At 46.2% G+C, this 27,557-nt stretch overlaps 1 protein-coding gene across 4 annotated transcripts in view; it reads right to left on the reverse strand.

Annotated features, from left to right (window-relative positions):
- Positions 1–17,892: 17,892 nt before the first annotated feature.
- LOC143766430 (uncharacterized) overlaps positions 17,893–27,557 on the reverse strand; it is a 63,305-nt gene continuing 53,640 nt past the window's right edge. For all 4 annotated transcript variants that reach the window (XM_077254108.1, XM_077254107.1, XM_077254111.1 and 1 more), the window contains one exon: positions 17,893–20,110. In XM_077254108.1, the coding sequence (XP_077110223.1) occupies positions 18,087–20,110 (2,024 nt within the window). In that variant the 3' untranslated portion in view covers positions 17,893–18,086. The remainder of the gene's footprint in view (positions 20,111–27,557) is intronic.

Raw genomic sequence — 27,557 nt, forward strand, 5'->3', positions numbered from 1 at the left:
GGAAGAGGAGTGGTAAATTCCTGCGAGATCCAGGCCTTGTTCATTTTCAGAAAAGTAAGCCGGTCAACGTTACCGTAGGTGTTATGACCCCAGTGGACAGGGTCTCAGAGGAACGTGTAAGTCTGCGAGATACAAAAATCCAGCTCAAAGGGCTGTGGTAACTGGGTTGACCAAATAGCTACTCCTAACGCCAACACTAGAAGTAGCCGGGGATCATGCCTACGGTGATCGCTAGATGACTCGCGCCAGCCGGAGAATCTAACTACCCCTAGGAGAAGAAAACAAAGACCTCTCTTGCCTCCAGAGAAAGGGACCCCAAAGCAGGATACAAGCCCCCCACAAATAATAACGGTGAGGTAAGAGGAAATGACAAACACAGAAATGAACTAGGTTCAGCAAAGAGAGGCCAGCTTACTAATAGCAGAATATAGCAAGATAACTTATCTGGTCAACAAAAACCCTATAAAAATCCACGCTGGAGATTCAAGAACCCCCGAACCGTCTAACGGTCCGGGGGGAGAACACCAGCCCCCTAGAGCTTCCAGCAAAGGTCAGGATACAGATTTGAACAAGCTGGACAAAAATACAAAACAAAACAAAAGCAAAAAGCAAGGAAACAGACTTAGCTTTAACAAGCAGGAACCAGGATCAGTAGTCTAGAGCACAACAGATTAGCTCTGATTTCAACGATGCCAGGCATTGAACTGAAGGTCCAGAGAGCTTATATAGCAACGCCCCTAAACTAACGGCCCAGGTGAGCATATAGGAGAAGACAGAAGCTCCAGAGTCAAATCACTAATGACCACTAGAGGGAGCAAAACGCAAATTCACAACACGTAGGATAGTCGCATGCGACAGTCTGTTAGTACACAACCTGTGGCACTAAAGACGCGTTCTGATAATACACTAGCAGCAGGGCAAGGCAGCACCTCCAATGCATACTGGCTAAGCTCTGGCTATGTATCCAGCTTAGAGACCCAAAACTTGAAGGGGGAAGAGCCGTCTGGGAGTACACTGAGAGGGCAAGACATTTAGTCTGTCACCATCTGACGGAAACGTTGCCTCCTGCTGACTGGAGCCGTCTGTGATGGTGTAGACATTTGTGACGGGCACACAAAACTTTGCCACATTTGGGCCACACTGGTCTTGCCTGGAGCTGAGGCACTGCTTCTGCTCCCTCTTTGTGCAGAGCTTCCTCCACTGCCTCGACGCACTGAGCTGCTTTGTAAAGCACTAGCAGCACTGCTCTCGATTGGACTGGAGAAGATGATGGACTGCACCAGTGTGTCTTGGTACTCCCGCATTTTATGCTTTTGGTTCAACAGTGTTATAAGGCTATGACAGTTGTCCCGGTAGCGAGGATCTAGGAGGATCTAGGAGGGTGTACACCCAATAATCAGCTGTGTTGAGAATGTGGGCGATGCGGCGGTCGTTTCTCAGGCACTGCAGCATGAAATCAACCATGTGCTGCAGACTGCCAACTGGCCAAGAAGCGCTGTCCCCTGCTTGAGGCGTGATCTCTCCCTGCTCTGCATCACCCCACCCTCGCTCTACATACTGACTACTGGAGAATTGTGTAACTCTCTTCTCTGGACAGATGTCTTCCTCCTCCATTGACTCCTCATCCTCCTCACAAAGTGTCCCCTGCCTAGGCCTTTGTGAGGAACCACGTAGCGCAGACTGTCCTGAAGCAGATGGCATTTGTGACTCCTCATCCTCCACCTCTTCCACAGCATCATCCCTTAGCGCTTGCAGTGTTCTTTCAAGCAGGTAGATAAGGGGGATAGTCATGCTGATTAGTGCATCATATGCACTTGCCATCCGCGTGGAATCATCGAAGGCACGCAAAACCTGGCAGATGTCCTTTGGAGTGCCCCCAGACTCAGGGCAATGGGGTACTCGGTACCGGGTCCCTCGGTCTCAGTTCTGGGGTTGTCACGGTGGCCCGACCCAGTCCGTGGCCCTGCTAAGGGGCATCCAATTAAAAGGTGTAGGTGAAAGTTTGTCAAGTGTTCGTAACGCCACCTGTGGTGTTCGGTCAGGATGACCGACACTGCTGGGGGTCCGCTGGGGTGATGTTATGGCAGCTAGATGGTATACCTTCCCACAGGTGAAGTATGTCCCCAGGGCTTCCCTTGATGAGTAGATAGTAATAGTGTAGGTCGCAGTAAATAACGAGGACACAGGGTAGCAGTCTCTTTACCTTTTACCCCTTTGCAGGTGGAAATCAGTAGCCTTCCTACTTGCGCCTGTGTGTTGTAGTACCTCCCTGCTGAGCACCACGGGATAGTCATCACAACTGTCGTATCTGTTTCTGATGTTCACTCTCTCCCTTCCCCAGATGATATGGATAGAATGCACCCGTATGACGGGGTAGGCCTGGAGTTATTTTATAGGGACCCTAGAGACGCCCCTCTCCCACAATTGCCTCCGTTGTCTGCTTAGGTGAAAAGGTGAGACAGCCATCCTAAAGTCAACTGCCCTGCCGTAGTTCAGAGTAATGCGTAGAGCCAATACTCCCTCGGCGTTCCGGCCACCGTCTATGCGCCTCAGAAGGATGTTGACACGATCTTAGGGCACGACTTCTCCCGGTATTATCTCCTAGTGCTGTGATCTCGTTTCTCACTTCTCCACAATATACTCCGCTTCTTGTCCTTTCTTAGGATGCCGCCGCAAGGTAGTGCAGGCACGGCTCCGTAACGATCTGTCTCTTGCTAGGCCACTGTCAGGATCCCACCCCTGACAGGGACCCCCCTGAATCTTCCCAGCAACTCCCTCTCTCACTGGATGTTGCCTGGGCGAAACCCAGTCAGCTTCTCCCTAACTTCCTATCCAACCCCCAGTTTTACCAGAGTGTGAGGAGTGGCCTAGTAAATAGAACCTTTTGCTCCCACTGGTGGCCGGAGTGTGAAGTGTAATGTGTGACTGTGATACCTGGTCAGGTGAACTCTTTTAGTACAATCAGACGTACCATCACTCCCCTTAGTGGCAGAGTGACAATACTGCACGACCAGGACTCTGGGGCGCTGCACCTTCATAGTGGCACACTCAGTGGTCGTGAAGTCTGAACGGCGCGCAGTGCGACTTCTTTGCGCCTGATGCAGCTGGTACTCCATTACTGCTGACTACTGCTCACACAGCCGCTCCAACATATGTAATATTGATTTCCACCTGGTGGGTAGGTCACATATGATGCGATGTGCTGGCATTGCAAAACTACTGTCCCTTGAAATGCTGTCATTCAGGATGGTGGAGACTGACACCTTCCGTAACATCATGGCATTGGCAGTCCCACAAAACAATGTGCCCAGCCGCTTTAATTTCAGCAGGCAAGCCGTCCCTGCCCTGCAAAAGCATGTGGAGGGAAACATTAAACATGCACTACTAAATGCCGTCAGCAGCAAGGTCCACCACTCCACCGATGCGTGGACCAGTCACCATGGACAGGGACTGTACCTCTCCCTCACTGCCCATTGGGGAAATGTTATGAAGCCGGGGAAAGATCTTGAGAGTGGCGCTGTATGTGTTCTGCCAACTCCAAGGATTGCAGGAATCCAGTCTGTACACATTGACTCCTCCTCATACTCCAGTTCCTCAGAATCATTGCTGCAGGAGCCATCACAGTCTACCTCCACATGGACCCGTGAACGCTTATCTGTTAGGACCGATATGAGCACAGCCGCGGCCTCAGGACGATCCTGGACCTGGTGTCTCAGGGAATCTCTGATGAAAATGAGAAATCTTCTCTTGGGCATTGATGTTTTCCACAGGTTCCCAAGACTCTTCCTCAGGGGGATATCCCTGCCATCTTAAGAATTAAAATAAAAAATATTGATATACTCACCTCTCCGACGCAGCCTGGACCTTACCGCTGGTAACCGGCAGCCTTCTTTGCTTAAAATGAGCGCGTTCAGGGCCTTCCATGACGTCACGGCTTCTGATTGGTCGCGTGCCGCTCATGTGACCGCCACACGACCAATCGCAAGCTGTGACGTAATTCTCAGGTCCTAAATTCCTAATTCTAGGAATTTAGGACCTGAGAATTACGTCACGGCTTGTGATTGGTCGCGTGGCGGTCACATGGGTGGCCGCGACCAATCACAAGCCGTGACGTCATCTAAGGCCCTGAACACGCTCATTCTTAGGAAGGAAGGCTTGTGATTGGTCGCGTGGCGGTCACATGAGCGGCACACGACCAATCAGAAGCCGGGACGTCATGGAAGGCCGTAAACGCGCTCATTTTAAGCAAAGAAGGCTGCCGGTTACCAGCGGCGATGTCCAGGGGCCTCCGGAGAGGTGAGTATATCAATATTTTTTATTTTAATTCTTTATTTTACACTTAAATGTGGATTCCGATACCGATTTCCGATATCGCAAACATATCGGAACTCGGTATCAGAATTCCGATACCAGATTTAGAAGATCGCCGACCTCATGGCCAACCCCACACAGGGGTCGGGTCGGGTTTCATGAAACCCGACTTTGCCAAAAGTCGGCGACTTCTGAAAATGGCCGACCCTTTTTGCTCAACCCTACTCACAATACCGTTGATCTTGAAAGGGCCAATGAATTTCTGTCCAAGTTTTTGTGAAGGAACATTTAACTTCAGATTCTTAGTTGCTAACCACACGGAAACTCCTACCTTGAACAGGGGTGCAGGTTTACGGAATCTATCAGTCGATCTCTTATAACGTTCTTGAGCTGTGGTCAGGGATTCCTTCAGAGCCTCCAGATTTTGCCTCATCGCAGTCAGCCTTTCCTCCACTGCCGGAACAGGAGAATTAATTGGAGACGTATGTAAGATACACGTATGATAACCCAGATTGGCAAAGAAAGGTGTAAATTTAGTTTAGGCGGTCCGAGAATTGTTATTTGAAAATTCGGCTAATGGCAGCAACTCCAACCAATCATCCTGGAGATGGCTGACATAGCATCTTAGATATTGTTCCAGCTGTTATGATCCTCGTGGCGGAGGATCGCAAAAAGACAGGCAAGTTTAGCAAAAATAGGACAAGCTCTAGGGAGATGGTAACTGGACTGACCGCAGACCTAAACCTATCCAACACAACTAGAGGTAGCCGGTGAACGTGCCTACGTTGGTTCTAGACGTCTCGAGCCAGCCTGAGAAACTGTCTACCCCTAAAGAGAAAGCAAAGACCTCTCTTGCCTCCAGAGAAATAATCCCCAAAGATATAGAAGCCCCCAACAAATATTAACGGTGAGGTAAAAGGAAGGCACATACATAGGGATGAAAAGAGATTCAGCAAAAGAGGCCCGCTAATACTAGAAAGAAGAAAATAGAACAGGGATCTAAGCGGTCAGCAGAAAACCCTTACACAAAATCCATCCTGAGATTACAAGAACCCATGCACCATCTAATGATGCATGGGGAGAAACTCAGTCCACTAGAGCGACCAGCAAGCATGGGAATCACATTTTAGCAAGCTGGACAAGAAAACATGATGAACAAAATGCACAAAAACTGAGAAAAACAAACTTAGCTTGTCAGAAGAAACTGGGAGCAAGGTATTCAGAAGGAATCTGAGTAGCACTGATTACATTGACAGCCGGCAACAAATGGAAGTGAAACAGAGCTATATAGGAACCTCCCAGAAGATAACGAGACAGGTGGTAGCCAGAGACCAGCAGAATAACATGCAAAGCCACCAGGGGGAGCCCAAAGCAAAAGTCACACAGTACCACCTGTGACCACAAGAGGGAGCCCAAAAACAGAGTTCACAACATCCAGCGTCTGGTTGGTGTTGTGAATTCTGTTTTTGGGCTCCCTCTGGTGGCTACTGGTGGTACTGGCTGACTTTTGTCTTGTATTTCCAGTCCACCTGTTTCCATCAGGAACTGGGAGTTTCCTATTTAGTCTGGCTTCTCAGTCATTCTAGTGCCGGCAATCAATGTTACCAGAGCATCTCTGTTACTTGCTACCTGCTCCAAGTCTGCAATTCAGCTAAGTTGGATCTTTGGCATTTTTTGTGTTTGTTTGTCCAGCATGCATTTATATGACTCTTGCTGCTGGAAGCTCTAGTGATCTTAAATTACTACTCCGGTGTCATGAGTTGATAACGGAGTTAAGGTAATTTAAGGATGGCTTTTTAGGGTTTTGAGGTGACCGCGAAGTCCTCTTTTGTATTTTCTGCTATCTAGTTAGAGGGCCTCTCTTTGCTGAACCTATATTCATACTGCGTACGTGTTTTCCTCTTACCTAACCGTTATTATATGTGGGGGGCTACTATCACTTTTGGGGTTTCCCTGGAGGCAAGCCAGGTCTGTGTATTCCTCTACTAGGGGTAGCTAGATCTCCGGCTGGTGCGAGACGTCTAGGGATAAACCGTAGGCACGCCCCCCGGCTACTATTATTTGAGTGTTAGGTTCAGCATCGCGGTCATCTGAGATTCCATCTTCCTAGAGCTAGTCCGTTTTTGCCTGAGTCCCTGCCATTGGGAATCATGACAGGTTGGTACGCTCAGTCTGACCATTTGTCTGGGGATGGTAAGCGGAAGAGAGACAGACATTAATATTGAGTGCAGAGCAAAACCCCTTCCAGAATCTTGAAGTGAACTGTACTCCACGGACAGAGATGATCTCATCCGGAACCCCATGCAACCAAAAGACATTCTGCATAACCAAGTTCACTGTATCTTTAGCTGAGGGGAGGCCGGTGCATGGAAGAAAATGAGCAGCTTTAGTCAGGCGATCAACTACCACCATGATTGTATTCATGCCCCCCGATGTAGGCAGCTGCACAATAAAGTCCATTGATATAGACCCCCAAGGGCGGAACGGAACAGGTAATGGTTGTAGAAGACACGTAGGTGCCACATGAGGAGTCTTGTAATGAGCACATACCTCGCAAGAGAGAACATAGTGCTTGGTATCCTTCAGGCAAGTTGGCCACCAGAAGAATCGGCTCAGGAACTCTTGTGTCTTCTGTACCCCCCTGTGACCAGCCAACTTGGAGTCATGTACCAACTTGAGGATCTGCAGACGAACGACCTCAGGGACGTAGATATGTCGATCTCTGAACCACATGCCACCCTTAAAGACAAGATTAATATCCACAGGTGGGTTGGCCAGAAATACATCACCGTCATAGGCCTCCCTGCACTCCTTCCACAAGTCCCGATTGTGGATAACTCCGATGAAATTGGATAGATAGAATGGTCTTGGACAGGGCTCCAGGTATGGAATCCGCAGCATGGATTTGGGATAAAGCATCAGCCTTCCCATTACGAGAACCTGGATGGTACGAGATTACAAAGTTAAATTGATTTAAAAATAAGTTCCAACGAGCCTCACGAGGAGAAAGACATGTAGCGGATCTAAGGAACTCTAAATTGCGATGGTCAGTTAGCACTATGATCTGTTGTGCAGCTCCTTGCAGATGATGCCTCCATTCTTTGAAAGCCGCAATAATATCCAGCAATTCCTTGTCTCCCACGTCATAATTCTTCTCTGCTGAGGTTAGTCTATGGGAAAAGAAAGCACAAGGATGTAGCAGACCCTTCTCTCCAGTTCTTTGGGAGAGAATAGCCCCCAAAGCATTATCAGAAGCGTCCACCTCCACAATGAAAGAAAGTGTTGGATCTGGGTGTATCAACAGCGGTGCTGACGTGAAACAGATCTTAAGCCGATCAAAAGCTTCTTGAGCCTGTGATGACCACTTAAAGGGCTTTTCCTTCTTTGTCAAGGAAGTAATCAGATGGACAATATCAGAAAAGTTTCGAATGAAGCATCTGTAGAAATTTGCAAAACAAATAAAACGTTGGACCTCCTTAACGTTCTTGGGTACCGGCCAGTCAAGGATAGCCTGAATCTTACCAGATTCCATGTTCAGCCCCTGGGGAGAGATGATATAAACTAAGAACTGTATCTCAGAACGATGGAACTAGCATTTCTCCGGCTTAATATACAGATGGTTCTCTTTCAGACGTCTTAAAACAGTCTTGACATGTTCTTCATGTTCCTGTAGAGAGTCAGAAAAGATTAGTATATCGTCCAAATAGATCACTACAAACTGGTCCAACAAATCTCTGAAAATGTCATTAGCAAGGTGTTGAAACGTTGCAGGGGCGTTACAACGCCCGAAGGGCATCACAAGAGATTCAAAGTGTCCATACCGGCATCTGAATGCTGTCTTCCACTCATCCCCTAGACGAATATGCACCAAATTATAAGCCCCACAAAGATCCAGTTTAGAGAACACCTTAGCATGCGGACTCTTTCCAGTAATTCGGGAATCAGAGGCAAAGGGTAACTGTTTCGTATGGTTACCTTCTTGAGTTCCTGATAGTCAACACGGGGTCTCAGGGTCCCATCCTTCTTTTTTACAAAAAATATAAGTGCCCCTGCTGGTGAGGAAGAAGGACGTATGAAGCCTTTGGCCAGATTTTCAACAATATACTCCGTTAAGGCTTGAAGCTCAGGTGCCACCAAAGGGTATACGTTACCAAAAGGAATAGCTGCCCCAGGAAGCAGCTCAATGGGACAGTCATAATGCCTGTGTGGAGGAAGCTGATCTGCATTCTTCTTGCCACAGATGTCAGAGAACTCTTTATATGCTGAAGGTAAAGTAAATACCTGTACAGGTGGTTCCGTAGCTGGGGACTCGGGGACAGCTTCAGTTAATGCTGAGTTGCTCCTTGTTGGAAAGATAATCTCCTTGGTCTCCCAGTTGAGAATTGGGTTCTGAGAACGCAACCAAGGAATGCCTAAAATCACAGGAAAATGAGGAGAAGATATTAGCAAGAAAGAAAGTTGCTCCTGATTATTAGGCTCCAACAAAATTTTAAGGGGTACGGTCTCCTGATCCACAGGTCCAGAGATTAAAGGTGACCCATCCACTGTTTCCATGGTAATTGGAGAGGCTCTTTGCTGAATTTCAATACCATGTTCCTTGGCAAATGCGAAATTGCCACCTGCACCAGAGTCAATCATAGCTGCACTGGAGATCCACTGTCCTGAACACAGGATCTTAATAGGGAGAGATGTTATGATCCCAATGGCAGAGGATCGCAAAAAAAGGACAAGCACTGATGCAAAAATAGGACAAGCTCTAGGGAGATGGAAACTGGACTGACCGCGGCCCTAATCCTGACAAACACAACTAGCAGTAGCCGGGGAACGTGCCTGCGTTGGTTCTAGACGTCTCGCGCCAGCCGGAGAAACTAACTACCCCTGAAGAGGAAACAAAGACCTAGCTTGCCTCCAGAGAGATAATCCCCAAAGATATAGAAGCCCCCAACAAATATTAACGGTGAAGCGAGAGGAAGGCACATACATAGGGATGAAATAAGATTTAGCAAAAGAGGCCCGCTAATGCTAGAAAGCAGAAAAATACAACAGGGATCTAGGCGGTCAGCAGAAAACCCTAATTAAAAATCCATCCTGAGATTACAAGAACCCATGCGCCAACTCATGGTGCATGGGGAGAACCTCAGCCCACTAGAGCAACCAGCAAGCATAGGATTCACATTTTAGCAAGCTGGACTAGAAAACATAAGGCGGCAAAAGCACAAAAACTGAGAACACAAAACTTAGCTTGTCCTGAAGGTTCTGGGAGCAAGTAGTCAGAAGGAAACTGAGTAGCACTGATTACATTGACAGCCGGCAACAAATGTCAGAGAAACAGAGCTATATAGGAACCTCCCTGCAACTAATGAAACAGGTGGAGGCCAGAGACCAGCAGACAACACACAAGGCCACCAGAGGGAGCCCAAAACCAAAGTCACACAGTACCACCTGTGACCACAAGAGGGAGCCCAAAAACCTAATTCACAACAGAGAGAACAGTGAGAGTTCTTTTCCTTAAGCTCCTTGGGGGGTGAAGTCATAGAAAGTGAATGGAATACAGTGTTTAAAGGCAGGTACATTCAGAGATGTCAGATTCATCATCACAGTTGTCATATTCTCCTACCGCTGCTGGCACCTTGTTAGGCCGCTTGGGACACTTGGGACAGTTGATTAAAAAGTGGTCAGACTGACGGCAGTAGAAACAGACTTTCACGAAGGAGATGCTCCCAGCGCTCATTAATCTCGCGCCTCTGAACGGAATCAATTTGCATGGGCACCTCCTCCACCTCCCGAGAGGTTTTACCTGCAGGCTCTTTGGAAGGAAGGGAAAAGTTAGAAATACGGTTATATGCAGCAAACTTCTCCAGCCTACACTCAGTAAGGCGAATGTCTATGCACAAACAATGCTGTATTAACGTTTCTAGCTCTTGTGGTCATTCAGAGTGAGCTAATTCGTCTTTTACAATACTAGACAGACCCCTTTTAAAAATAGGCAATTGTGTATAACTGTCCCAATTGGTATCTACCGCTAATCTCCTGAATTCAGTAGCATACACAATAACAGAACGTTTAGCCTGGCATAAAGACAACAAAGCAGATTCAGCGGTTGCACGGCAATTAGAATAATCAAACATTAATGCCATAGCGGCCAAGAAATCATCCAAGTTATTTAACAGTGGGTCACGAGGCTCAATCATCGGATTCGCCCAGGCGAGCTCTCGTGAGGTCAGCAGCATTATTACACACAATACTTTGGATCTATCAGTAGGAAAACGGTCAGCATGCACATCAAAATATAACATACATTGATTCACAAAGCCATGAAATTTGTCGCGATCACCATTAAATCTGAATGGGGCAACGTTGATGGGCTAGCTGGTGGCGGTTGCCCAGAGGGTAAAGTTGCTTGTGCAGCTATTTGCGTGCTTATGTCCTGAAAAGCCCGTCCATACTGGGACTCTATGCCAGCAAGTTTGTTTTCCTGGGCTGCCATGCGGGTGCTTAAGTCCTGCAAAGTTTGTCCAAACACTTGTTGATTGTGTTCAAAGCTTACAAACTTCTTTTGCAGACCTTCCACATCTTTCTGCAGTGATCTAATTATGGAAAACACCTGCTCTAATCTGCTTTCTGCAGTCATTGTTCCAGCAGTCTCCTCTTTTCTGGCTAGAGTGTCCTGTAGGGTTGAGCGACTTTTATTTTTATAGGATCGGGTCGGGTTTCACGAATCCCGACTTTCTCAAAAGTCGGGTCGAGTGAAATCGGCCGATCCTATAAAAAAGTCGGGGTCGGCCGAAACGCGAAACCCAATGCAGTGCAATGGGATACTATGGTTCCCAGGGTCTGAAGGAGAGGAAACTCTCCTTCAGGCCCTGGGATCCATATTTAAGTGTAAAATAAAGAATTAAAATAAAAAATATTGATATACTCACCCTCGGACGTGCCCTGGTAGTAAATGGCATCTTCCGTTCCTAAGAATGGCGATTGAAAGACCTTTTGATGACGTCACGGCTTGTGATTGGTCGCGGCGGCCCATGTGACCGCTGAGCGACCAATCACAACAAGCCGTGACATAATTCTCAGGTCCTAAATTCCTCATTCTAGGAATTTAGGCCATGAGAATTACGTCACGGCTTGTGATTGGTCGCTGAGCGGTCACATGGGCCGCCGCGACCAATCACAAGCCGTGACGTCATCGAAAGGTCCGTCACGCGCTCATTCTTAAGAAGGAAGACTGCCGTAAAGAAGCCGAGGGTGAGTATATTCCTATTAGGTATATACTCACCCTCGGACGCACCCTGCTTCTTTCCGGCAGCCTTCCTTCTTAAGAATCAGCGCGTAAAGGACCTTTCGATGACGTCACGGCTTGTGATTGGTCGCGGCGGCCCACGTGACCGCTCAGCGACCAATCACAAGCCGTGACGTAATTCTCATGGCCTAAATTCCTAGAATGAGGAATTTAGGACCTGAGAATTACGTCACGCTCACGGCTTGTTGTGGTTGGTCGCTCAGCGGTCACGTGGGCCGCCGCGACCAATCACAAGCCGTGACGTCATCGAAAGGTCTTTCAAGCGCCATTCTTAGGAATGGAAGATGCCGGTTACCAGCGGCGATGTCCAGGCTGCGTCGGAAAGGTGAGTATATCAATATTTTTTATTTTAATTCTTTATTTTACACTTAAATGTGGATTCTGATATCGAGTTCCGATATCGCAAACATATCGGAACTCGGTATCGGAATTCCGATACCATATTCAGAAGATCGCCGACCTCATGGCCGACCCCACACAGGGGTCGGGTCGAGTTTCATGAAACCCGACTTTGCCAAAAGTCGGCGACTTCTGAAAATGGCCGACCCGTTTCGCTCAACCCTAGTGTCCTGTAATAATTATAGGGGATAACTCAGGAGACTCTTTGCATGGAACAAGACAACTACAGTACACAGTTTTATAAGTGGTAAAGTCTATATTATCACACAGTGATTCAAACAGGTGCAGAGAGAAACTCAAGTCCATAACACTAAATTATTAAACGCAGCTTAAACAGTCTATAGGGAACTTCAGAGGAAAATGCAATCACACAGAAAGTCTATGAAGCACAATTATTTTTGAGGATACTTGACGCGAATAAGTCCTTGTTTTAGTCCAAACACAGATAGCTATGCTTATAAGGCAGTTCAAATAATATCTTAGCACAACCAGGGAGGCCTGGGTAATTCTCTCAGGTTTTTGCAGAGCAGCAACAGCTTACATGTCCAACAAATGCAGATGGAAGTAAACACGAGCAGCAGATGAAGGAGGATTACTGGAAACTGGTGTATGCAGCAGGAACTCAGAGCAGAGTAGCAGGATCACCACACAGGTTCACAGGAGCAGGTATACAGCCAGGGAGTCAACAGGGTCAGGAGCTGGATGCAAGGCAGAATACTCTAGCACAGACTGAAGGCTGGGGTGGAGTTTTATAGCAGGAAGACACAGTGCACATGAGACCAAAGACACCATCTTGGAAAAGGGCGGTAATGCACAAAAGGTAATAAAAATGTTCAGAGTCCTGACAGCCATATTGAAATTAATTTCTTTGGGGAATCGAAGCCACACAGCACAGGAGTTGTGGAATGCCATCAAGCAGGAGAGCGACGTGTGGTTTGTGCCAGCGAATCTCCAGCCAGGCATGGTAGTGTGTGACAATAGCCAATATCTGGTGGCAGCTCTGGCCCTAGGCAACCTCACTCACATCCCATGTCTGACACGTGCTCAAATTGGTCGTGCAGAGTTTTTTGAGGGACTATCCGGATCTTGATGCACTGCTGCACAAGGCCTGCCTAGAGTGCACTCACTTGCAGCATTCCAGCATGGCAAGATCCCACATTGCAGCTCTTCAGCGCCGATTCCGCCTTCTGGAACATCGCATCATATGTGACCTACCCACCAGGTGAAATTCAATGTTACATATGTTGGAGCAGTTGTGTGAGCAGCAGGCAGCAGTAATGGAGTACCAGCTGCATCAGGCGCAAACAAGTCGCACTGGGTGCCGTTCACACTTCATCACCACTGAGTGGGCCTCTATGAAGGACATCTGCCACGTTTTGCGTACCTTCGATGATTCCACGCGGATGGCGAGTGCAGATGATGCACAAGTCAGCATTACTGTCCCCCTTATCTGCCTGCTTGAAAAAACACTGCAAGCACTAAAGGACGAGGTTGTGGAAGAGGTGGAGGATGAGGAGTCACAGACGCCATCTGCTTCTGGACAGTCTGCGCTACGTGGTTCCTCACAACGGCCTTCTTCAGACTGTGCGGCGTCAGCTGATCCCTAATTGCCGTGGCATGCGCTTAGGGATCAGCTGACGCCGCAGTCTGAAGAAGGCGGAAGGAGATGAGTGAGAGGCGAAGATATGCACAGTGCATGCCCATGAATCCCAGCCCCGCAGTGTGAATAAATCAGAAGACACTGTGGGGCGGGATCTCAAGCAGCGCGGCCACACAGGCACAGTCAGCGTGACATCAAATGATGCCAGAAGATTGGCAGCGCTAACTGCGCATGGCCAAGGGATAACATAACAGCGCAGGGTCCGGGACAGATTCAAACAACGCTGAGGAGGCGTCGCACGGCACCAAGGGGCTATGAATGATGGCTATGCTGCGTCTCATTAAGAAGGAAAGTCCCACCTCTGGGACGGTTTCACGGTATGAGGGGGCACATTTTATAAGTGTTAACTTCAGCGTGTGCAAGGAGCATAACTAAAAGAGCCACCTTTTCCTTGTGCAGCATTTTGTGTTGCACAAGGTGGCTCTTTTAGTTACTGGGGGGGGGGTGTTATGGACCTGGTGGTTAGGAGCACCCGGAAAGACCTGATGGTTAAACTAAAAATCGGGACAAACTCTGGGGAAGTGGGAACTCTGCTGACCGCAAACCCTACTCCTATCACACACACTAGAAATAGCCGTGGAGCGTACCTAACTCTCCCTAGATGCCTCTTCACAGCCTAAGAGCTAACTACCCCTAAAGATAGAAAATAAAGCCTTACCTTGCCTCAGAGAAATTCCCCAAAGGAAAAGGCAGCCCCCCACATATATTGACTGTGAGTTAAGAGGAAAGTCACAAACACAGGAATGAAACAGGTTTTAGCAAAGGAGGCCAGTCTTCACTAAATAGTCAGAGGATAGAAAAGGGAACTATGCGGTCAGCACAAAAAACTACAAAAACCACGCAGAGTGTGCAAAAGGAACTCCACACCGACTCACGGTGTGGAGGTGCAACTCTGCCCCCCCAGAGTTTCCAGCTAGCAAGGAAATATCATGAAAGCAAGCTGGACTAGAGTTGAGCAGTACTAAGAAATATATTCAGGAAGCAGTAACAACAAATGAACTAGCAGGGACTTAGGTTCTGCTGGAGTAGACAGGTCATCAGAGAAGTCCAAGAGTGATCTGAACCAATACTGAGACATTGACAGCTGGCATGAAGTAACGATCTGAGTGGAGTTAAATAGGGAAGCCAGCATAGCAATAAACAAGAGCAGCTGAGCAAGCCAACCTCAAGGACCAGCAGTTCCACTCAAAGCCACCAGAGGGAGTCCAAGGACAGAACTCACCGAAGTACCATTCATGACCACAGGAGGGAGTCCGAGAACGGAATTCACAACAGGGGGGTAACAGATTCCCTTTCAACTTGCTCCAATTAGGCCTCTGCCTACACTCTGATTCTCCTGTAATCCATGGGCTCCAACACCGCCAGTTGCTGCTCAGAAGTGTCTTTGGCACGGGTACTCCCTCCTGCTCAGCCTGGTTCCAGCACGCCAGCTGTTTCCGGGCAGTGTCAAAGTCACTTTGCCACCAATCCGTTGTCCTGTCGTGTTGCAGTTGGGTTTGCTGACTCTATGGTGCCTGCAGTTTAGGTGCTTCTTATGTGGGCTGCGGGATCTGGCAATGAAGGCTGGTTCCGTAGTGCCAATAGGATAAGCACCCCCTGTAGGACTGTGGGTTTTGGTAACTGCGGCCGTCTCGCGGCCTTGCAACTTTTTTTTTCATGTATACCTTCAGCTACCCATCTGGGTTCCAGCACCGCCAGCTGGTTCTCGGCAGTGCCTTTGGCTTAAGTGCCTCCTTCTCGGTATCCGAGTTCCAGCAATGTCTGCTGGTCCTTGGTAGTGCTTTCTGGCATGGGTACCTCCTGCTTAGTAACCGGGTTCCAGTACCATCAGCTGATTCTCGTCAGTGTGTTTGGCACGGGTACTCCCTCCTGCCCAGCCTGGTTCCAGCATGCCAGCTGTTTCCGGGTAGTGTCAAGGTCACTTTGCCTCCAATACGTTGTCCTGTCGGGTTGCAGTCGGGTTAGCCAACTCTATGGTGCCTGCAGTTTAGGTGCTTCCTCTGTGGGCTGCAGGAACTGGCAATCAAGGCTGGTTCCGTAGTGCCAATAGAACAAGCTCCCCCTGTAGGATTGTGGGCAGAACCTTTGGCTTAGGTGCCTCCTTCTTGGTATCCGAGTTCCACCAATGTCTGGTGGTCCTTGGTAGTGCTTTATGGCACGGGTACCTCCTGCTTAGTAACCAGGTTCCAGAACCGTCGGCTGGTCCTCGGTAGTTCCATTGGCTCTTGTACCTTCCGGTAGCCATCCAGTACCATCAGCTGGTTCTCGGCAGTTCCTCAGCCTTTTTGTACCTTCTGCTACATTTCTAAGTTCAAGGTTTTAGAAATGGTTTTTGCTAATCACTCTGGATCTCCCTGACGACAACCCTAAAGACGACGACCCTGAAGACCACCCCGAAGAAGACGACGACCCAGGAGACGACGACCCTGGAGACGACGACACTGAAGACCACCCTGAAGAAGATGACGACCTTGGAGACGACGACCCTGGAGACGAAGACCACCCCGAAGAAGACCAAGAAGCAGAAGAACAAGAAGCTGCAGTATAAAAGGCAGAAGAACATTAAGCATAAGACCAAAAATCAGAACAAAAGATATTATCTAAACAATAAGCAGAAGAAGACTAAGCAGTGTATGGGGATGTGTCCGTTCCTCCTCGTGGTGCACCTGGAAAAAATCTGCTGCTGCAGGCCAAACTGAACGCGGACAAATCCTGTTGTAAATCTTTTGTGAGAGGCAGAACAGAAGGTGTAATCTTCAAACTTTTATAGATAACAACTACAGGAATGCCTGTCACAAATAAGAACATGATGAAGAAGAAGAATTTGAAGAAGATGAAGAAGTAGAATATGAAGAAGAATAATAGTTGAATAAAAAGAATATGAAAATGTAAAAAAAAAGAATAATAGGAAGAAGGAGAAGAAGATGAATAAGGTGAAGAAGTTGATGAAAAAGATCCTGCTGCTGCTGCCGATGATGAAGAAGACAGTGTGGGAGAAGTAAAAAGGTGAAGAGCATGGAGTTATTTAGTGAAACATAAATATCTGACATAATATAAAAAAGCTTAACATAGTCAATATCTTTGTAACTCCGAACGTCTTAAAAAAAAAAATTAATTCCTGCTATTCCATTTGATTGGGATAAACCTCTATGCCTTTAATGTCTCCTCCACCTCCCCCAATACATTCTACATTATTCTTAGTTGTTTTCCTTCATGTAGAACTAACCAACAAAGAAAGAAAGGGTTTATTTTAATTCCGACATTTTTGTCCCATTGACTTGCATTGGTATCGGGTATCGATGATATCCGATATTTTTTTGGTATCGGCCGATCCAATCCAATACTGATATTTTTGAATATCGGAAGGTATCGCTCAACACTACCAATCACAGTAATGCCACTGCTGAGATGGCTACGGCATTACAGTGACTGGCAGACAATCCCATGCATACTTATTGGCTGTGTACCAGACACCAAACATGCGGAGTGGGGAATTTGACTGAGCAACAGCTAATGCTCATCAAGTATTTCCAAGCACCCAGATACTCAAGTGATATCTAAGTATCACTGAGCACGTTTGCTCATCCCTAACAATTATCCTTTCTCATTTAATTATATGACTGTTATGTTTTTGTGCAATTTGTCAATAACATATGTAGTGTCTCCCAGTCATTATTTTTAATGGTCAACAAAATACGATTTTCTAGTAATTTATTTTTCACACTCTACTGTAGGTATGATAACGGTTTCTCTTTGTGTGGGATTTTTGTTGTGAAAAGTGATGTCCACTACTTGGACAAAGCCTTCTCATTGGAAAAGGAAAGATTGATCCAGCTTCTACTCTACAAATCCACAACATGTTTAAAATGATGAATTCTTTATTTTTTTTAAAGTTAAAATATAGTCATATCAAAAAGTCTTTTTTTTCATTTCTTGGTTGAAACCTGTAAGAAAATGTATTTAAAGATCATAGGGAAAAGACTCATAGAATACAAAATGCATTTAGAAAGCAAGTGCGTTGTTAAACTTGGTTCACTGTCTCCACTTTTGGACATATCAAACAATAAGAGTAAGTCAGACAGCAGCGGTGGCCCTAGCTTCATCTTGATGTTCAATACATCCAAAGGCAGGAACAGTGAAGACAGCACTGATTTTGTAACAACCTCACATGAGCCCCGGGAACATGAGTGCAAAAACTATTGAAACGAAACTGGCACGGAAAGGGAGTATGAATATTTTTATTTGAAATAGACCAAAATGAAGAATGACAAGGGGTTGTCCTGGTAATGGACCACCCCTTTAAGAAATACATTTTTATGTTAAAACATTTCCAACAGTCTGAACATGAAAAGGTTTCACCCCCTTTGTGACTTTTCTGATGTTAAAGAGTTATTATAGTATAAAACATTACTTACATTATGAACATGAAAAAGGCTTCTCTGTGTGAATTTTTTGGTGACTAAGAAGATATGATTTCCTTACAAAACATTTCCCACATTCTGAGCAGGAAAAAGGCTTTTCCACTGTGTGAGTTCTCTGGTGCTTAACCAAAGATGATTTCTGGTTAAAACATTTCCCACATTCTGAACAGGAAAAAGGCTTCTCCCCTGTGTGAGTTCTCTGGTGCTTAACCAAAGATGATTTCTCGTTAAAACATTTCCCACATTCTGAACAGGAAAAAGGCTTCTCCCCTGTGTGAGTTCTCTGGTGATTAACCAAAGATGATTTCTCGTTAAAACATTTCCCACATTCTGAACATGAAAAAGGTTTCTCCCCTGTGTGGGTTCTTTGGTGAGTAACAAGATGTGATTTCTGGTTAAAACATTTCCCACATTCTGAACAGGAAAAAGGTTTCTCCCCTGAGTGAGTTCTCTGGTGCTTAACCAAAGATGAATTCACCTTAAAACCTTTCCCACATTCTGAACATGAAAAAGGTGTCTCCCCTGAGTGGGTTCTCTGGTGCGTAAACAAAGATGATTTCTCGTTAAAACATTTCCCACATTCTGAACAGGAAAAAGGCTTCTCCCCTGTGTGAGTTCTCTGGTGCTTAACCAAAGATGATCTCTCGTTAAAACATTTCCCACATTCTGAACAGGAAAAAGGCTTCTCCCCTGTGTGAGTTCTCTGGTGCTTAACCAAAGATGATTTCTCGTTAAAACATTTCCCACATTCTGAACATGAAAAAGGTTTCTCCCCTGTGTGGGTTCTTTGGTGAGTAACAAGATGTGATTTCTGGTTAAAACATTTTACACATTCTGAACAGGAAAAAGGTTTCTCCCCTGAGTGAGTTCTCTGGTGCTTAACCAAAGATGAATTCTCCTTAAAACCTTTCCCACATTCTGAACATGAAAAGGGTTTCTCCCCTGTGTGGGTTCTTTGGTGTAGAACAAGATTGTATTTCTGTTTAAAACATTTCTCACATTCTGAACAGGAAAAAGGCTTCTCCCCTGTGTGAGTTCTCTGGTGCTTAACCAAAGCTGATTTCCCATTATAACATTTCCCACATTCTGAACATGAAAAAGGTTTCTCCCCTGTGTGGGTTCTTTGGTGAATAACAATATTGCATTTCACTTTAAAACATTTCCCACATTCTGAACAGGAAAAAGGCTTCTCCCCTGTGTGAGTTCTCTGGTGCTTAACCAAAGCTGATTTCCCATTATAACATTTTCCACATTCTGAACATGAAAAAGGTTTCTCCCCTATGTGGGTTCTTTGTTGTCTAACAAGACTGCATTTCTCGCTAAAATAATTCCCACGTTCTGGACAGGAAAAAGGCTTCTCCCCTGAGTGAGTTCTCTGGTGCCTATCCAAATCTGATTTCTCCTTAAAACCTTTCCCACATTCTGAACATGAAAAAGGTTTCTCCCCTGTGTGGGTTCTTTGGTGTATAACAAGATTGGATTTCTGTTTAAAACATTTCCCACATTCTGAAGAGGAAAAAGGTTTCTCCCCTGTGTGAGTTCTCTGGTGCCTATCCAAATCTGATTTCTCGTTAAAACATTTCCCACATTCTGAATAGGATAAAGGTTTCTCCCCTGTGTGGGTTCTTTGGTGTATAACAAGATGTAATTTGTGTTTAAAACATTTTCCACACTTGGAACAAGAAAATCTTTTCTCCACTGTGTGAATTTTTGGATTTTTAAGAAAAGACTTTTCGATGAGAAAACTGTTTCCACATTCTGAACATGAAAATGTCTTCTTTGATTTAGGAGTATTTCTGTTTTTAATACTTATTTTGTGACTCTGATTTTCCTTAGTTGTCACTAATGAATCAGAAGACACGACCTGTTTCAAAGGATCAGATGAGATATATTTGCTGCGAAGGGATGATGGTATATCTGGAGTAATGGCATTAACTTCAATTGTATCCAGTGGGACCTCAAAATCATCTGATATAAAAATTGAAGATGTGAGCTGTTCCTTTGATCTCTGGTAGTCATCTGCAAGATATAAACCAATTATTTTTTTTTTAATATAATAGCCTTGAATGTCATTTAACATTTTTACTTAAACTGTCTGCAAAAATTGCAAGTTATGTAAAAATATTGAATTCTTCACCAAGACAATGACAGTTCATAGTCTAATAGAGAATCTCATATGATGAACCTGTGGAGTGTGGTATTTAACTGTTTGTTCATTCTGCCTACAAAATATGGAATAAAAAGCCACAATGAAACATTAGGTTGACGAACATAATACCAATAAAAACTTCTATTCATCTAACAAAAAACAAGTCCCCACTCAGGTCCTCCAACAGAGGTTTCCACATTATTAGTGGCTCAAAGGCTCTTGAAAAGCAACATGGCTTCCATTAACCAATCCAGCAATAACCACTCTGCCAAAGTCAAATTTTCCCCTAGTTTCTGAGCTTTTCAGTTTGCCCAAACCACATGTATTTGGCATTACTATAGTGAGAAGAACCCACTTAATTTATGGTGTGTGTGTCTCCTGGAGCACAATCAGGGCACTATGTGTTGGGTAATAAAATGGCATACTTGCAATTTTTTTCTCCCACATCCACTGTGTGCTAATTTCTAAAAGGGCCTGTAGAATCAAAAATAGTCACTACTCCAATAGTTTAGTTCTCTGAGGGTTATAATTTCCAAAATGGAGTCATTTGATGGGGATTTCTTCAGCTCTGATTTTCTGAAATTTTGTCATATTAGGGCTTCTGCAGATGGTGTGTCACATCTCTTCTGTCATCTGCTCCTATGACGTCACCAGGCATGTCCTTAATCATATGGCAGGGGGCGCTGGTAATGAAGTAGGCGTTGGAACCAAAAGCTTTGGACGACATAGGCTAAGATTAGGGTGCCTGAGACAAGTAGTACCATCCAGTCTGGCAGTATGGGTATATGTGCTGTCCAGCTGAAGTAATCTTCTCCCTGATTCAGCCAATTGGATAGCACCATATTCTTCAAAAACTCGAAGCATATTGAAGGAAGCAGACAGATACAGCCTTGTTCTCCTCTCGTTCAGTCCTTTATGCTCAGCTCATGGCTTGTGTATTTGTTTCCTGTTGTGATCCCGACCTGTTTGTTGACTACTCTTACATCTTCTGATTTTGTATTTTCTCTGCCTTACTGGTTCTGACCCAGCTACCTGACTATTGTTCTTCCCATTTCACATCACAGAACAGAAGGCAACACTGTGGCCCAAGCCTAGGGGTCTCTGTGTAAGCCCAGATCCATGTAGAGGTGTTAAATGGTGATGCCCAAGACAATCCCAGGGATCAGGAAAATGGAGTAGATGGCGCCAAGCCTGTTCATGGTGGCCATATTTTGAGCTGCCAGGTGGCCACAAACACTGCTCCTAATATATTGTGTCTGCAATCTATTCCAGTAAGATCTGGATTCAAATAGCTACATGGAGCTCCCTCCCTTCTCAACCCTGAAATGTGCCAAGACAGTAATGTACAACCGTTTATAGGGTATTGTCCGATACAAGAGAAGTTGTAAAATAATTTGTGCGGTCCATCTGTTTGGTATTACCCTTTGTGAAAGTGAAAAAAAAATGAGGCTTCTATTTTGTGAAGAATTCTAAAATTTAACACCATAAAGATTTCAAAAATGGGCCCTGATTAGGAACACAAAACTGGCTGCAGGAACTGGTTATCAGAGTCTTTTGGGAACTAACTACTGTAGTCAAAAACTGTGACTATAGACAGTACCCCATCTACTGAAATGATCAAACTCAACAATCTTCATCAGTAAAAAATGAGTAACTAGTGGTGAAACCTCTCTGGAGTAGTTACAGTATGGGGCTTTGTGGTTCTTGGCAATCTAAATTATCATAAAGGCCAATATTTTCTGTCAGGTCAGTTTCAAAAATAAATATTAGGCAGTCGTTGATAAGAGTAGAGAATGTATTAGTGCTCCCCATTTCAGTAGAGATTGTCCAGTAATATGAATTCCTTAGAATTGAAAACATAATGGAATTTATGATGTGGAGTGAATCCATGAAACCAGGGCTTAAGCCATGCCAACATTTTCTGCAGGCATAAATAAATGTATATTACAGCCATCACCCACGCACAGCTTAGAGATATATCCTGGGACAAGTATAATGCTTTTTATGCAGTTTATCATAATCCTCCTTGAAGTTAGTCGGTTTTAAAAGAAATTGAAAAGTCAGGACAAAGGGAAACTCTGTTGTTATTGTACAGAAATTCACACTTGGCCTCACTGCACATTTACCATTGTCGTTCATAAAAGCGAAGTTTGGGCAGAAAGACTGGACCTGGTCTTGTAGGGACTATATGAGCATGTTCAGCAGCACAGTAAGGGGAGATGGTAGATTCATCCAATAAGATATCAGGGATCTAGGATGCCAACAGCATCATTACCCTCTGCTTCGTCTTACAGGCCCATCATAATTTTTTATTCAAGTGATTTTCTACGTCATTTGGCTTTCTAGTTTACAGATCTCGGTAGGTAACGGTCAGCGTCTTCTAATCCCGGGGGTAAGTGGATACTCCAGGTTGTAAGTTCTATAGAAAAGGATTTAAAGGGTATCTGTCACCCCAAAATTCGCCTATAAGCTAAGGCCACCGGAATCAGGGGCTTATCTACAGCAATCTGTAATGCCGTAGATAAGCCCCCGATGTCACCTGAAAGATAAGAAACATAGGCTATATTATACTCACCCAGGGGTGGGCCCGGTGCGGTCCGGTCCGATGGACGGCATGGTCCAGGTCCAGCGCCTCCCATCTTCATACGATGATGTCCTCTTCTTTGCTTCCTGCCACAGCTCCTGCGCAGGTGTTCTTTATCTGCCCTGTTGAGGGCAGAGCAAAGTACTGAGTGCGCAGGTGCCAAGAAAGATCAGAGAGGCCCGGCGCCTATGCACTGCAGTACTTTACGCTGCCCTCAACAGGGCAGATAAAGTACGCCTACGCAGGAGTCGTGGCAGGAAGCAAAGAAGAGGATGTCATCATATGAAGATAGGAGGTGCTGGACCTGGACCGCGATGCCCACCGGATCAGACCACATCGGGACTGCCATTGGGTGAGTATAATATAACCTGTTTTTCTTATCTTTCAGGTGACATCGGGGGCTTATCTACAGCATTACAGAATTCTGCAGATAAGTCCCTGATGCTGGTGGCCTTAGCTTATAGGCGAATTTTGGGGTGACAGATTCCCTTTAACAATTTCACAAAGTAATTTCAACATTTCCATATGGATCAGAATGTTGTGGTCTACAGGCAAAATGGTGATCACACGATTGGGAAAAGACTGGAAAAGACTAGCCGTGACTAGGAAGAATCTTTGACTTCTCTGCATTTAGTGATCACTACCAGAAATGAGCGAATTTGTTCGGAAATGATCACCAAACATAAATTTGGCACGGATATGGCACATTAGAATTTGTGATCGGAAACCCGAGCAAAATTTTATAAAATATATAAAAATCGGTAACATTCGGTAAAAGTGCGGGAAAATATTTGCGTTGCCACAAAAATATTTTCAGCACTTTAGCAATGATAATGGTGGTGCATCATGAGCGTTTGGCATGTGTTTGATGGGTGGAGGGGGTTTGCAGAGCTCAGAAGCGCGGCGGTTCTTGTAAGCACAGCAGTCTTTTAATTTTTCTTCCTAAATTTATGTGTGCACAATGCAGCTAGCCAACAAGTGCGCAGGAAAAACCCACAATGTCCTGACACCACGACTTGTGTCATTGGCTACTCAAATCACATGTCCCTCTCCATATAAACAGCAGACATCTTTTTTAGCGCCATTTTGACACTAACAGTGCAGAGAGGCTGCTCCTGACACTGCCATTGTTAACATCAAGATTTCAGCTAGTTAGTTAGGCGATTGTATATTAATCAGATAGTGTAGCTAGACAGTGTTCAGTTTGGCTGTAAAATTAACCTTCAGGAATTTTGGGGCGGGAACATTACTGAGGTTCACAAAGTCAGCAGGGCACATGTCCTACAAGTGTGTTGTGCATGGAGCACAAAAGAATCAGTGCATAAGTATAGCATTCTAAATACTGTATATACTCGAGTATAAGCTGACCTGAGTACAAGCTGAGACCCCTAATTTTGTCACAAAAAACTGGGTAAACTTAATGACTCGAGTATAAGCCTAGGGTGGAAAATGCAGCAGCTACCGGTAAATGTCAAAAATAAAAATAGCTACCAATAAAAGTAAAATTAATTGAGACATCAGTAGGTTAAGTGTTTTTGAACATTCATATTGAATCAGGAGCCCCATATAATGCTCCATACAGTTCATGATGGGCCCCATAAGATGCTCCATAGAGATATTTGCCCCATATAATGCTGCACATGGCCCCATAAGATGCTCCATAGAGATATTTGCCCTATATAATGCTGCACAAATGCTGATTATGGCCCCATAAGATGCTCCATAGAGATATTTGCCCCATATAATGCTGCACATAGCTCTATAAGATGCTTCATAGAGATATTTGCCCCATATAATGCTGCACAAATGCTGATTATGGCCCCCATAAGATGCTCCATAGTGATATTTGCCCCGTATAATGCTCCACAAATGCTGATTATGGCCCCATAAGATGCTCCATAGACACATTTGCCTCGTATAATGCTGAACAAATGCTGATTATGGCCCCATAAGATGCTCCATAGAGATATTTGCCCCAGATAATGCTGCACATAGCTCTATAAGATGCTTCATAGAGATATTTGGCCCATATAATGCTGCACAAATGCTGATTATGGCTCCATAAGATGCTCCATAGAGATATTTGCCCCATATAATGCTGCATAAATGCTGATTATGGCCCCCATAAGATGCTCCATAGACACATTTGCCCTGTATAATGCTCCACAAATGCTGATTATGGCCCCATAAAATGTTCCATAGACACATTTGCCTCGTATAATGCTGCACAAATGCTGATTATGGCCCCATACAGGCTCGGACTGACCCACCGGAGAACCGGAGGATCCTCCGGTGGGCCCAGGCACAGACACCTGCTGGTAGGGCCCCCACTGCTCCTGGGAACCCCTTGAAGATGATACTCACCAGGACCCTGCTCCAGCGATGGTCTCGGCGTCTGCACTGCAGCTCGTCCTGCTTGTGCGGTCACGTGGTACCGCTCATTAAGGCCATGAATATGTGCATATTCATGACCTTAATGACAGTATCACATGACCACACAAGCAGGAAGCAGATGGGATGCTGCGCCGCCGCCGGGAGTCGGGACAGAGCGCAAGGGATGTCGGCATGGCCGTGCAGTGTGTGGGACAGGTGAGTATGAGGACGGGGGTACTGGAGGCTGAAGGAGGAGATAAGGCGGCGGCGGGGGTAGGGTGTGTGGGGGTAAGTCTGGGGAAGATTGCTGGTCACACTGGGGGCAGTGCTGTACACTGGGGCAATGCTGGACACTGGGGCAGATTGCTGGACAATGGGGCAGATTGCTGGACAATGGGGCAGATAGATTGCTGGACACACTGGGGGCAATGCTGGACACTGGGGCAGATTGCTGGTCACACTGGGGGCAGTGCTGGACACTGGGCAGATTGCTGGACACTGGGGCAGATTGCTGGACACTGGGGCAGATTGCTGGTCACACTGGGGGCAGTGCTGTACACTGGGGCAATGCTGGACACTGGGGCAGATTGCTGGTCACACTGGGGGCAGTGTTGTGAACTCTGTTTTCGGGCTCCCTCTTGTGGTCACAGGTGGTACTGTGTGACTTTTGCTTTGGGCCCCCCTGGTGGCTTTGTGTGTTATTCTGCTGGTCTCTGGTTACCAGCTGTTTCGTTATCCTCTGGGAGGTTCCTTTATAGCTCTGTTTCACTTCCACTTGTTGCCGGCTGTCGATGTAATCAGTGCTACTTAGATTCCTTCTGACTACCTTGCTCCCAGTCTCTCCAAGACAAGCTAAGTTTGTTTGCTCATTTTTTGTTCATCAGTGTTCATCATGTTTTCTTGTCCAGCTTGCTAAAATGTGATTCCCATGCTTGCTGGTTGCTCTAGGGGACTGAGTTTCTCCCCATGCACCGTTAGTTGTTGCATGGGTTCTTGAAATCTCAGGATGGATATTGTGTAAGGGTTTTTAACTGACCGCATAGATCCCTGTTCTATTTTCTGCTTTCAAGTATTAGCGGGCCTCTTTTGCTGAATCTTATTTCATCCCTATGTATGTGCCTTCCTCTTACTTCACCGTTGATATTTGTTGGGGGCTTCTATATCTTTGGGGATTATTTCTCTGGAGGCAAGCGAGGTCTTTCTTTCTCTTTAGGGGTAGATAGTTTCTCAGGCTGGCTCGAGACGTCTAGGAATTTTTTAGGCACGTTCACCGGCTACCTCTAGTTGTGTTGGATAGGTTCAGATTTGCGGTCAGTCCAGTTACCATCTCCCTAGAGCTTGTCCTATTTTTTGGTTGCTTGCTGGTCTATTTGCGATCCTCAGCCACTGGGATCATAACAGGGCAGTGCTGGACACTGGGGCAATGCTGGACACTGGGGCAGATTGCTGGACACACTAGGGGCAATGCTGGACACTGGGGCAGATTGCTGGTCACACTGGGGGCAGTGCTGTACACTGGGGCAATGCTGGACACTGGGGCAGATTGCTGAACACTGGGGCAGATTGCTGGTCACACTGGGGGCACTGCTGGACACTGGGGCAATGCTGGACACTGGGGCAGATTGCTGGACACACTGGGGGCAATGGTGGACACTGGGGCAGATTGCTGGACACACTGGGGGCAATGCTGGACACTGGGGCAGATTGCTGGACACACTGGGGGCAGTGCTGGACACTGGCGCAGATTGCTGGACAATTGGGCAGATAGATTGCTGGACACACTGGGGGCAATGCTGGACACTGGGGCAGATTGCTGGTCACACTGGGGGCAGTGCTGTACACTGGGGCAATGCTGGACACTGGGGCAGATTGCTGGACAATGGGGCAGATAGATTGCTGGACACACTGGGGGCAATGCTGGACACTGGGGCAGATTGCTGGTCACACCGGGGGCAGTGCTGTACACTGGGGCAATGCTGGACACTGGGGCAGATTGCTGGACACTGGGGCAGATTGCTGGTCACACTGGGGGCAGTGCTGTACAGTGGGGCAATGCTGGACACTGGGGCAGATTGCTGGACAATGGGGTAGATTGCTGGACAATGGGACAGATAGATTGCTGGACACACTGGGGGCAATGCTGGACACTGGGGCAGATTGCTGGTCACACTGGGGGCAGTGCTGTACACTGGGGCAATGCTGGACACTGGGGCAGATTGCTGGACAATGGGGCAGATAGATTGCTGGACACACTGGGGGCAATGCTGGACACTGGGGCAGATTGCTGGTCACACCGGGGGCAGTGCTGTACACTGGGGCAATGCTGGACACTGGGGCAGATTGCTGGACACTGGGGCAGA

This window comes from Ranitomeya variabilis, chromosome 4, assembly GCF_051348905.1.
Source record: "Ranitomeya variabilis isolate aRanVar5 chromosome 4, aRanVar5.hap1, whole genome shotgun sequence".
NCBI lineage: Eukaryota > Metazoa > Chordata > Amphibia > Anura > Dendrobatidae > Ranitomeya > Ranitomeya variabilis.